The sequence below is a fragment of the Bufo bufo genome, chromosome 6 (genome assembly GCF_905171765.1).
Source record: "Bufo bufo chromosome 6, aBufBuf1.1, whole genome shotgun sequence".
Lineage (NCBI taxonomy): Eukaryota > Metazoa > Chordata > Amphibia > Anura > Bufonidae > Bufo > Bufo bufo.
In genome coordinates this window covers 313,262,838-313,276,171 of record NC_053394.1, presented here as the reverse complement: position 1 = coordinate 313,276,171, position 13,334 = coordinate 313,262,838, and the positions used below count along the sequence as shown (strand labels likewise).

Genomic DNA, 13,334 nt, shown 5'->3' with positions numbered 1-13,334 from the left:
AATTTTAATAGTGCCAAATATTTGATTATCATGCCTTGCCCTACAGTTTTTCTTTTGTGCAGGAGCTAAGATGCCGCCGTGAGACAAGCCTAGGATTATAGCTGACAATTTACTGAGAGCCCTCAAAACATGATCAAACCTCTACATTTACACTACATATCTATCCTACAGAAGGAAGAAAAGTCAAGTGCCACCCAATTGTTTAGGGTCCATTCACACATGCGCAAAATGGGTCTGCATCTGTTCCGCAATTTTGCGGAACAGGTGCGGACCCATTCATTTTCAATGGGGTCGGAATGTGCTGTCCGCATTTGCGGATCCGTACCTCCGGATCTGCACTTCCGTGTCCTATTTTTGTCCAGACAAGAAAAGGCATTTTCTATGAGAGTGCCAGCGATGTGCGGTCCGCAAAATGCGGAACGCACATTGCTGTTGTCTGTGTTTTGCGGATCCGCAAAACACATACGGACGTGAAGGGAGCTTACCATCTGAACCCTACTGTGCACTGACAAGAAGCAACAACTCTGCTAAGCCTGAGTTCACTTTGCTTTATGAATTCTGTCTTAGGAGCAGAAAAACTAAATTCAATCTCCAGATCCATGACCAGATGAAAACTAGCTACGCGCATGGGGCCCACATTTGACTCCATACGGTTCTGTCAAAAATGAGCACTGCATACTATATGTCAAATGTGATGGAATCTGCAACTGTTTAACTGAACTTAAACAGTACGGTCTACAAGTTGGGTATCAGCCAAACCAGACACACAAGTCATACTTCAGACATTTGACTTCCAGGGCAGTCACCTACAGGTGGTGCTTTTTTCCTTCTAGAGGTGAGTAGTTCTACTTTTCCCAGGAAGTATTGCCTCAAAATCTCCTCATCTTTTTGAGGCAAGAAGAGTTTATACCTCGTAGAAACACTAGAATCAGTAGAAATATCCTTGTGGAGCTACAACATTCCCAAACATTGAGTACCACCATATGCGGAAGTAATAGGATCAATAACCCACCACCCCATGAACCTGCATTTTCATCATTTGATATAATGAACATAATTAGCTCCATATTGTGTTTAAAGATTTAGAAAATTCCTTAATATTAAGACTTGAAAGATGTCAGTATATCTCATTTTGATTATTGTCAACGTAAAATGTCTTCAGTACTGTCTAGCCCTTTCTTTAAGGCCTCATGCACATAACCGCATGTATTCTGCGGTCCACATGGTATAGATAACCGTGTTGCATATACATTTTTGCAGACCCATTGATTTAAATGGGTCCATGGTCCGCATTTAGCGGCCAAGTATAGGACATGTTCTATCTTCTTGTGGAAGTGACATACTGTTGCTTTCCACATCCAGACCAGAGGCTCATTGAGATCAATGGGTCCCCAAAAAATGAGGACCACATCTGTATTTTGTGGATCTGTGGTTTGCACAAGGCCTAAATGTAGGCAGCGAGACTCCTCTTCAGGTAGGTCTGTTTGCCATTTTAATCATTCTCCTAAAGAAGCCAGAGCATGTTCATGCTGAGAGAGATGAGGAGTCCCACCTACCCCCTGAATTATTAGGTTTTTGAATACCAATGAGGAAGCAGTTTGTTTCTTTTATTTCTTAGGATGAGAAAGTAAATGATAAGACCACTGTATTATACAAGGCATGTAAAGTGGAATAAGTGAATGTTATCACAAAATCTAATTAACAGGGACTCGGTGGACCCAGAAAACCCACAGGACAGCATGAAAGCCACACAGCTGCTGGAAGGGCTGGTCCAGGAGCTGCAGAAGAAAGCGGAGCATCAAGTAGGCGAGGATGGGTTCTTACTGAAGATTAAACTTGGCCATTATGCTACGCAGTTCAAGGTGGGCCAAGAAATTACATTATATGTAAAATTTAATAATCCTTTAATGTACTGTATGTATTCACCTTTACAATCCATATAGAATTGATCTTCATAGGTGTATCCTATAGTGATCCTTTGTTCACAGCATGTGTTCTAAACTTGTGCATTCACAATTCTGTAGACCATTTCTTGAGGTTTAGATTCTTGGAAGTGTCATATTTACACCCGGCACTGTACAGTGTTGTAGGGAAGATGGTCCTACTGCATTATGGGAGCTCAGCCATGCTAATGGCGATATGTCCCATTGTGATGATAGCGATACATATAAGCAGTGATCGGCTGCATTGCAACTGATCAGTCGTCTGTGGGATCTTTCTTATGAACAAGGCTACAGTAACTGACTGGTCAGTTAAAAAATAAAAAAGACTTACTACCTTGTCCTTGAGCACAATGGCAAATGGCCAGATGAATTTGGTCGAGCATGCCATACACTTGTAATTTCAGCTGATAACGGACAAAATTTTACAACCTGACCAATCACATTTTTGGCAGACCGAAATCTGGCACTGGCCATCGCGAACAATTGTTTATGCCAATTTTCAAATGATGGTCTTCCAAAATAGGTAATTTCATAAATGTAATCTTATGTGTACGGCCATTTTACCTTAGTAAATCGGGTGAAGATAAGTATACAAGGTTACTCTTCTATTTTATAAAGGCGAGAACTGAAATAAAAAAGGGGAAAGTTTAAAAATAGGTGTAAATACATATTAAAGGGGTTTTTCAGGAATGCTGTTGTTTCAGCAAGTGCCCAAGTTTTTTACCTGCTTCCTGCTGCTCCAATTCTCTACGATATCTCTGCTGTTCCAAATTCCGGGCCTTGCAGTGTTTCGTGCAGTGGACATGACGAGAATCAGCTCAATAATTGGCTGCAGCGCTGCATGTGACCATGCCCATGCAGCTCCGGAAGAAAACAAGCTGGGGACCAGAACTTGAACATAGCGGAGGCATCATGGAGGACCAGAGAGGTGGGGAGCATGTAAGCAGTGAACCTCTGCTTATGGAGGCAGTATGCGGGCTGTGTACAGTAGGTCCTGTGCCAATTTCTGGCACCAGAGCTACTGATCAGCTGGGTTGTCAGGCGTCTGCCTAAGGATAGGCAATCAATATAAAGTTCATGGAGAAACCCCTTTGATCTCATCCTGTAAATCAAAGTTGAGTGCAAAATGGTGTATTGTCACAATACTGCATTTAAATTAAAGGGTAGGTCACCCATATCAGTTTGCTGGGCTTCTCTCTCTCAGCACCCCATGCCGATCACCTGTTTGAAGGGTGTCTGCCGCAGCCAGCCTTGTTTATGCTAGTCTGAACATTGGTTTGTATTGCAGATCGCCCCACTTTTTGCAGCAGTGATATTGCTGTTTTGTGCCACCCCTGAGCACTGTGGCCCCTTCAAACAGTTATTGGCAGGAGTGCTAAGGGTTGGACCCACTCCAATCTACTATTGATGGCCTATCCTGTGGATAGGTCATGCATTGTAAAAGCCTGGATAGCTCTTTTTTAACCGGTGCAGAAAACAACACTAACATCTAGTCATGGACCGTTTTTTGCTACTTTGGGGAGAATTATCAAACTGGTGTAAAGTAGAACTGGCTTAGCTGCCCATAGCAACCAATCAGATTCCACCTTTCATTTTTCAAAGCTCTTTTGGAAAATGAAAGGAGGAATCTGGTTGCTCTGGGCAACTAAGCCAGTTCTACTTTACACCAGTTTGATAAATCTCTCCCTTTGCACCTATTTGGGAGTATTTTTCAGCTGGTAAAACTGTTAAACCAAGTATTTTTAAAGGTTTTTTTTTCTGGGTTTTATATTGACAGCCTATTTTAGGGTAAACCATCAATGTATGTTTGATAGAGGCCTAAACTCCATCACCCCCACCAGTCGGGAGAATAACAGAGCAGTGGCACAGCATCATCCCTATGAATGTAGTGTTGTGCCAGGTGTTATAATGCAGCCCAGTTCACTAGTCTCCATTTTCGGTACTGCAGTAAATGTGCTGCGGCACACCAGTAAAGCTGAGTTCACACTAATTATTTAGTCAGTTATTTCCATCAGTTACTGTGAGCCAAAACGCATGGTGACGCCTACTCTGAGATGAGGTATAAGGGAAAGATCTGCACCTGTTCTGTGTTTTTGACCCGCACCTGATTTTGGCTCACAATAACTGATGGAAATCACTGGCCAAATAACTGAAGTGTGAACTCGGCCTAGTCTAAATAAGTTCTGCTGATTGATAGAGAACCAGGGGTGAAACTTACACAAATCATACAATTAAAAATTCTATGCAAAATCTGGAATACCCCTTTAATGTGAAAAAAATCATTTTTTTCCCAGGTTGTCATTTGTTCTAAAGTAACTATTTCTTCACTCTCCATGTAGAATACGTACGAACGATGTCCTATGGAGCTGGTTCGATGCATTCGACATATCTTATACCATGAGCAAAGACTAGTGCGTGAAGCCTCTAACGTAAGTCTATGCTTATTCCAAATTCTCCAAGGCGTATTTCAACTTTTTTAGTTTGTACACAGTTTTCTCAGGCTTGTGAATATGGCGGCGTCCTATTTCCTACGTTACTTAAAGGGGTTTTCTCATCAACAACAGTTGTCACCTATGAACAAGAGAAGTGATGAATGTATGACCGCTAGGGGTCCGACCGCTAGTATCCCCATCAAGCATGAGAATGGGGGTTCCCTATGTCCTCTATATGAATGGAGCAGTGGGGCACATGAATGACCACCATTCCATTTACTGTACTGTCCTTGGGACTGCTAAGCGCAACGCCTGGCTATCTCCTTCAATCCCACAGAGGTGAATGTAGTGGTGATCAGGAATGCACACTACTACTCCATTCACACAAGAAACGATACCTGCTTAATCAACCACCATTCATGCCAGTGCCCTGGCAGGCTTTGTTTCTGACACTGCAGCAAGTATGTGCCAGACTCCATGAGAGAACAGCAGCCTATCACTGGCACCCCCTTTCTTGTGATCGGTGAGGGTCCCAGCAGTCGGACCCCCAACAATAACGCCTTTTCTGTGGATAGGTGATACATGTTTATAGGAGAATACCATTAACTGCAATGATTCCACACAGTTATTCACATATTGTGTTTGTAATGGCGCTGATTCCTCCTACAGTCCAGTTCGCCGGTTGGTGGCCTTGTGGACACCCTGTCTCAGAAGCACCTTCAGATTAATCAGACATTTGAAGAGCTGAGACTTATTACTCAGGACACAGAAAGTGGACTCAAGAAGTTACAACAGACACAAGAGTATTTCATTATCCAGTATCAGGAGAGCCTGAGAATTCAGGGTAAGTATGTCTTCTTAACCATTTTTACACTGTTCAGGGAATTGTGCTGGGTTTAAATGTTGCTTTAAAATGTGCGGTCAGTATAAGTTTACTTAAGGGAATTGCTTGAATTCTGATTTCCTTGTGCTATGTTATTAGTCAATAGTTCTCATTGTAGTGCTCTATATATCAATATGTATAGTTATGTGCTACTTGTCTCACTATAGGACTACATATGTAATGTCACTGTAGGACTGTATATAAAATGATGGTGCTCCCATATTTCACTATAGAGCTGTATTTAAAGTTCGGGGAGCTCTGTAATTAAAGAGTATTGCATTGTGTATTTGCATTGGCCACCCCTATGCCCACTGTGGCTATGGCTGATCCCACCTTCTTGTGTTGACCATGCCTGTTGCCAGTTTGGACCCACCTACAATATGTGTCACTAGAGATGAGTGAATCCATTTTTACAAATCGATTTTGTCGAGTTGTTCTCCTATGAGGGTCTGTCCTCGCTGCTGAAGGCACCCCCACTTGATTGACAGACTGGACATCTTGCCCCGCTCTGGCAATCTCACACCTGGGCCACTTCTCAGAGTAGTGGTGCAAGTAGAGTGGCCCTGCTTCCACTACCGGAAGTATAGTGGCACATGCATAGTCGCTTCTCCAGTAACAGAAACAAAGTCTCTGCGCATGCGCTACTAATCAGAGCATTGGCACGGGCACAAGATTGTTAGGGCTGGGCGAAATGTCAGGTGAAGAACTCTTATTTTTTTTTGATGAGACGAATCGATTTGCTCATCACTAGTGGTCACTTTTACATTATTTTTTCCAGGGCCTCGTTAAGTAACCAAGCACCCCCTGGTTACTACCATTACTGTTTCTCTACATGGCAGGAGCATTTTGGGCTGCCATAGCTCCTTTCCACAATTTCCCTGATAGCCAGTCAGCAGGCTGTGTATTTTACAGCAGATTATAAATGATCCAACTGCAGAAATGTATACTGGTCTAAAGGGAGACCAAAGATATTCTCAAATGGCTGCCACAGCTAAAGGAAGCATTTCCAGTAATAGAATGTTGCAAATGCAATCAACATCTTGTCTCCATGACTGAAGCACTAGTCACCAGTATTTAATGCTGGAGATTCTTAGTACAGGTTATTCTAATTGAGAAAGCCTGTTGAATGACTAGCAAAACGTCTTCAATTAAAAAGACAAGTCCAATTGGTCTAACTTATTACTTCTGATATATCAGGACCTGGATGACTGAGAGCCTTCACAGGCAATGTTGGGGATTGCTCTTTAAGGCTCTCTGCCTTGTAATGTCATCATGTTAAAGGGGTCATCCCACAAAGAGCATTATTGTCTGCAGGATAGGTGAAACATTTATAATGCTGGTGTCCCCCAGCGATCTCAAGAATGGGTGTCCCAAAGTTTCAGGTTTGAAAGGAGCAGTAGTTCACATGTCGGTCCAGCACTCCGTTTACCTATGGGACTAGGAGAATGCTGAATATAATACATTATATGAATAGTGCAGAACAGGCCAGGTCCTCCAGAGCATGAGATGCTCTGTATTATTATACCCTGGACAAAAGATAAGGTCCTGAACATAGGATAGCCTCTGTTATCTGAACTCCTCAATAGGGTCCCTAAAAAGTGCATTCACACGATCTTATGCATTTTATGGTCCGCAAAAAATACAGATGACCTCCGTGTTGCATCAGTTTTTTTGCGGACCCGTTGTATCAGTGCCTATTCCTTTCCGTAAAATGGACAAGAATAGGACATGTTCTATCTTTTTTGCATTGCTGCAGAACAGAAATACGGATGCGGACAGCACTTGTCCGCATTTTTTGCAGCCTCATTGTAATGAACGGGTCTGTATTCCATTGTCAATGGGTTGTGTCCTGTAGAATTTGTGGCTGTCAGCGCTGATTGGACGGTGTCGGGGTACGCAGGGACAGATTGCCAAGCAGGCCATGAAATGTAAGCTCTTATCCTTCATTAATCTAACAGGATGTAAATAATGGCATCATTGCTTTGAGATTTTCACACATCAGCGTGAAACAGCAATAACTTCTGATTGTCAGAAATGCTCTATCTCCAGAAAAGACCTCCCTGCATGGTCCAGCTCCTTGCCCTAATCGGGTCAGCCTTGCATTGACAGTACTAGGAAACAAGCCTTATTCCTTCATATCATATGCATGCTTCTCTAGGAAGGGGGACTATTGTGCACATAAACTATATAAGGCAAGCCTCCTCCCCAATTAGAAATCTGTAGCTCAGTACACAGCCATCTATATTCATGCATTTCTTGTACATATTAGGGAATATGCGGTTATTGGAGAATGGCTTCCATTAGTGAAACATAGGGACCATGGCAAAGTTTTTTCCCCCCATGTTTAAAGCCTATGAAATAGAATCTTTTGGACCGAGTCGTAATTCAGAGGCATTTTTAGTCCTTCCTTCGTCATGCGTAATTTGTTACTTTTACATCGATTATTTGCATTTTTATAATTACTATCATTTTGACAACAATTACCCACCGAGCCGCTCTAAATAAAGGTGCCTATTATGGGAGCTTAATTGCATACCCTGCGCTGCTCTCAGAAGCTTGATGGATTTACCATCGTTAAACCTCGCCAGGAATAATTAAACTCCATCAGAGATTGCCTCGGTCATAACCTGTGTCAGGCGTGCATTGCCTAGCTTGAGCGCGTGGAGAGCACGCAGTGGTGAGATAGGTAGGCTGGCGTGGCTGCCTCTAAACACCATCAACACGCAGTGCTGTGCGGAGGGTAAATGAACAGCCCTAAACATATGCTACCGTGCCCGTCACACAATACGGGGTAAATCATGGCTTCTCAGTCTTTCTACTGGGACCTCACTAGCTAGATCATGGTGATTGCTGTATTTCACTATTGGTCATAGTCCATGCCAAATTATTACCTTTTAAAAATCACTTGCAGGCCCAGGTTGTGATGTCTGCTTCTTTTCATATTGACGTGCTTTTATGTTAAAGGAGTTTTCTCTAGGGATGAGCGAACCTGACATTTTCAGGTTCGCTATTCGAGCGGTGGAGGATTTCCGTTATGGATTCCGTTAGCACGGAATATAACGGAATTCTATGACGGAAGGCAAAATGGCCTTTAAAGGGGTTTTGTTCTTTGTATTGTTTCTAACCAGGCAAATGTAAGGCCTTTACAATGCACTTACTTTATCTCCAGTTGCTGCTTTCTCAGATTTCACTGAGGGTCACATGACCTGTGATGTCAGATTCTTTCCCTGCTCTGATAATGCACAAGCCGGAGAGAGCAGATAGGAGTCTGTACACGAGATGTTACTGTGCAGGCCACGCCCCCATGCACTGCTATCTGCTGCTGCCTGCTCTCTTCCTGGATTCTTAAGAAAAAAACTTAAACCCCTTCAGTAGCACAGAATCAGGGCTGAAGTCTTTACCGAGTAGCTGCAGGCAGTGAGGAGACAAATGCTGGGCAAAGGAGCTGACAGACTAGTGGAGTTCTGCAGAGCATTGCACAAGAACAGGTAGGGGGAAAATCCTGTGTGTATCAGCAGTGTCATTGTACAGCTGGGACTTGTAGTGCTACACATACAACATGCTGCTGAGTCTCCCAGCAGTCAGACATGTCTCTCAGGGCAGGTCTTGTATTCAATCCCTTAGCAGAGCAGGGGGAAGAGCACAAATATTCATGAGGAAAACCTCAGAGATTAGTTGTTATTGCAGGTAAACAAAGGGCCAGAAGAGAACCAGGAAAATATGAAAATATATATATTTTTTTCCCTAAAACTTGCTTAGCTTAGGCTACTTTCACACTAGCATTTTTGCTGGATCCGGCAGGGTTCAGCCAAAACGCTTCAGTTACTGATAATACAACCATCTGCATCCGTTATGAACCGATCCGGTTGTATTATCTTTAACATAGCCAAGACTGATCCATCGTGAACTCCACTGAAAGTCAATGGGGGACGGATCAGTTTTCTATTGTGTCAGAGAAAACAGATCCGTCTCCATTGACTTGCATTGGGAGTCATGCCGCCTCAGTCTTGCTCCGCATCCCAGGACGGAAAGCAAACTGCAACATGTTGCGGTTTGGTCTCCGGTCTGGGAACGCAATTAAGCGGAACAGAATTCATTTTGGAGCATTCCGTTCAGTTTTGTCCCCATTTCCAATGAATGGGGACAAAACTGAAGCGTTTTTTTCCGGTATTGAGCCCCTATGACGTATCTCAATACCGGAAAACTAAAACGCTAGTGTGAAAGTAGCCTAAGTTATATATTGCTGCCCATCAGATTTACAGTGCTTTATATTTGTTTTCATAACTCGGACAACCCCTTTAAGAATCATTCCGTCATAATAGTCTATGGGCTGCATAACGGATCCGTCTGGTTTCCGTCATGCAGGACGGAAAACAAAGTCCTGGCCTGCATAACGGAAACCAGACGGATCTGTTATGCTGCCCATAGACTTCTATAATGACGGAATGCCTCTTTGCCTTCCATTATAGAATTCGGTTATATTCCGGAATTCCTCCACCGCCCGAACGCCAAACCTAAAAACGTCGGGTTCACTCATCCCTGGTTGTCTCACTTCAGCAAATGTAGACAAAGTTAATAAAATGCACTTACTAATGTATTGTGATTGTCCATATCGCCTCCTTTGCTGGCTGGATTCATTTGTGGTGGTCATGCTTGCACACTATGGGAAAAAGCGCTGTCCGGGTCAGTGAGAGAACGCATGCACAACAGCTGCCATCCTGGCCACCTCTGATCTGCCCTGCAACGGTGGTTGTAAACCCTAGATACAAGCAGTGTATAATGTGATGGAAAAATGAATCAAACAGAGGAGGCAATATGGACAATAACAATACATTAGTGCCTTGTGTTACCCTTATTTATATGATAAATGCAATTTTCTGAAGTGAGACAACGCTTTTAATCCCTTTTAAAGGAGTTCTCTCACTTTTTCTGATTTATCATAGCCTGGCTCTGTCGGATGTTGCACCTAAATTATGATGAGACATAGGCTTCGTCATAAATTAGGCACAGCATCTGGCAGTCTTTGCACCTGAACTAAAATCCACTCCAGTTCTTGGCTGGCGTAGATTTCAGTGTTCTTCTATGCCATAAAACTAGGTAGATGATGATAAATGTGTCGGGGACGTCTGTGCTGCCACGCCCCCTTTTTTGGGAAAGTGGCGAGGCCAGGGGAGAAACTACATTTGTGCAAAAATGTTTGGACAAGTGGCATCGAAAAAGGGCAGTTTGCGATTTTTTCATAACCGAAAACTGGAGTAATCAAATGATAAATCTGACTCATTGATTTTAATAGAGCGGTGTCCTTTTGTGTATGGCTACCTGGACCTGGGACCCTTCTGTTTTTATAGGGGAGTTTCCGGCTATCAGATGTGTTTTTCATGATAAAATGAAATCTCTGAGGATGAAATCTTGTCTTCTAGATGGGTGGATGGTGGTACCATACAAAGGAAAATCTGGCCTAGGTTAAGGATGTTCTTCATAAAGTAGTAGTCTTTTGGACATGTTTAAATTGACATTGTTGGCTTTCATGGCCAAGATGGGGATAATCTGAGTAAGCGGAGGCCAGGGGTGGCTGGAGTTAAGAAAACATCCAAGCTGGCTGCACTCCACTGTTTGTGTAACTCCTAGAGCAGTGAATTACAGCTATGCAAACAGCGTGGCACAGGAAGCTTCTTTGTTACGGAGACTGTGTAGTTTGCTGTGCTCTGCTGTTCCGTTCACTGCCATGGAAGTTACAGATACAGCAGGGTGCACCCGGCCATAAAACGCCAAGATGGGAATACTCCTTTAAGAGCTACTTGAAGTAACTTGTCAGTGTCATCATCATCAGTTATTAAAGCTCTGATGCTGCTTTTCACCCCAAATGCTCTGCCTGTTTAGATTTCACAATAGATTCTGCCAGTTCTAGCACTAAATACATAAACCAGGAAGCTCAGGATGAAGAGCACTATAGCTTATAAAGCTGGTCTGAATCTCTACATACTGTACTAGCCTCTATTCACAATATAGTGGGAGCTGGAGCCATAGAGGAACACATCATTTACCAATACACGGATCCTATTTATGGAGTAGCATGGCGGTATACATTATATATTTGTATTCATATGCAGTGAAAAGGGTTGTATGCTGGATGTTTCTAAAGTATTGTCTGTTTTTTATTACCTCTCGCAGCTCAGTTTTCGCAGCTGTCACAGCTGAGCCCTCAAGAACGCATGCCCCGTGAAGCCACGTTACAGCAGCGGCAGACCTCCTTAGAGGCCTGGCTACAGCGAGAGGCCCAGACTCTGCAGCAGTACAGACTGGTAATGTCTTATCATGGAGGAAGAGGAAGATGGCTGTCAAAACAGCAGCTCATAAAGTCCTTGTTTTTTCTCACCATTTATGAGACCTGAAGAGGAATGCTTGTGAATAGTAGCAGTTATGCCTTGCTTCGAACTAGCTCTAGAGAAAGTTTAGTTTGGAAGTAAAATATGAGGGGATTATATGGTATCTCATAAATTGGCAACAGGAGCTGTCCAATAGCGGAGGAAATGTCAAGCTTTCCTTCCAGCCCCTCATTAGGCTTGTACATTATGTTACCCCCGTCTGTAGCTGGCATGGCTTTTGCACCTACTATAGCTTGACTCCTAGTGACCTGATGGCTCTGGCAGTATCAGCAGCATGCAGTGGCGTCCCGCTACTGAGCCAGTATATGTAGTGAGGATGCTCCAGTAGAGTTCCAAAATGTGCTAAAAGGTGGCCATAGTGATTTCTACAGACCCCAAATACATATAATAATTACTCAGAAGCAATCAAAATGTGAATGCAAATTCAGTCAATAAAAATGGGTCACTGATTATTATGATTGTGAGGCCCTAAGGCCGGTCATTCTCATTCGATAGCTGCCAGCACAGTCTTCGGCACTCCGGCTGCTGTGAAACTGCAATTGCCAGCATACGCACCGGATCAGCTGCTCTTGTAATTCCCATAGAAGAAAATAGAGCATTCTGGGAGTTGTAACTTCAGAACTGCCGGACTGCTGGAGGTTGCTAATTCCTGTCTTAGGTAATGCAGAATCAGGCATGTTAAAGTCCAGCTGCCTGATCCTTGTTTTCCCTTACATCTGCCACGGGGGGAAGAACCTGCTGAAATTGATGGGTTTGATAGCTTTTGATCTATATGTATGCTCAGCTTTTAGCGATTTTATTTATTTTCTTAATTTTTTTTAAAATGAACAATAAATAAAGAAAATATCTTCCAGCAGTTTCTCCACTAACCCATTCAATACTGAGAGATTTCCCCCATTCTTGACATTTTTTTTGGTACATGCAGTTTCTAAAGTGAGAGAGATATATATACAGTCATGTGAAAAAATTAGGACACCCTTTGAAAGCATGTGGTTTTTTGTAACATTTTTAATAAATGGTTATTTCATCTCCGTTTCAACAATACAGAGAGATTAAAGTAATCCAACTAAACAAAGAAAACTGAAGAAAAGTCTTTTCAAGATCTTCTGTAAATGTCATTCTACAAAAATGCCTATTCTAACTGAGGAAAAAGATAGGACACCCTCACATGTATTCCCTCTTAAATTGGCTCAGATCTCACACAGGTATATCACACCAGGTGCACATAATTAGTAGATCGTTACTCTGCATGTTGAATGAGGCTTGCCCTATTTAAACCTCAGACATTTAGTTTGGTGTGCTCCTGACTGTTGAAGTGAGAGTGAGCACCATGGTGAGAGCAAAAGAGCTGTCAGAGGACTTCAGAAAAAAGATTGTAGCAGCCTATGAGTCTGGGAAGGGATTTAAAAAGATCTCAAAAGATTTTGAAATCAGCCATTCCACTGTCCGGAAGATAGTCTACAAGTGGAGGGCTTTCAAAACAACTGCCAACATGCCCAGGACTGGTCGCCCCAGCAAGTTCACCCCAAGAGCAGACCGCAAGATGCTAAAAGAGGTATCCAAAAACCCTAAAGTGTCATCTCGAGAACTACAGCAGGCTCTGGCTACTGTTGATGTAGAAGTACATGCCTCTACAATCAGAAAGAGACTGTACAAGTTTAACTTGCATGGGAGGTGTGCAAGGAGGAAA

The 13,334-nt window shown here is 42.9% G+C and overlaps 1 protein-coding gene across 3 annotated transcripts in view; it reads left to right on the top strand.

The window, feature by feature from the left end:
* LOC121005428 (signal transducer and activator of transcription 5B) overlaps positions 1 to 13,334 on the top strand; it is a 218,877-nt gene that overhangs the window by 178,530 nt on the left and 27,013 nt on the right. For all 3 annotated transcript variants that reach the window (XM_040438192.1, XM_040438191.1, XM_040438193.1), the window contains exons 4-7: positions 1,706 to 1,862; positions 4,283 to 4,372; positions 5,045 to 5,219; positions 11,430 to 11,560. In XM_040438192.1, the coding sequence (XP_040294126.1) occupies positions 1,706 to 1,862; positions 4,283 to 4,372; positions 5,045 to 5,219; positions 11,430 to 11,560 (553 nt within the window). The remainder of the gene's footprint in view (positions 1 to 1,705; positions 1,863 to 4,282; positions 4,373 to 5,044; positions 5,220 to 11,429; positions 11,561 to 13,334) is intronic.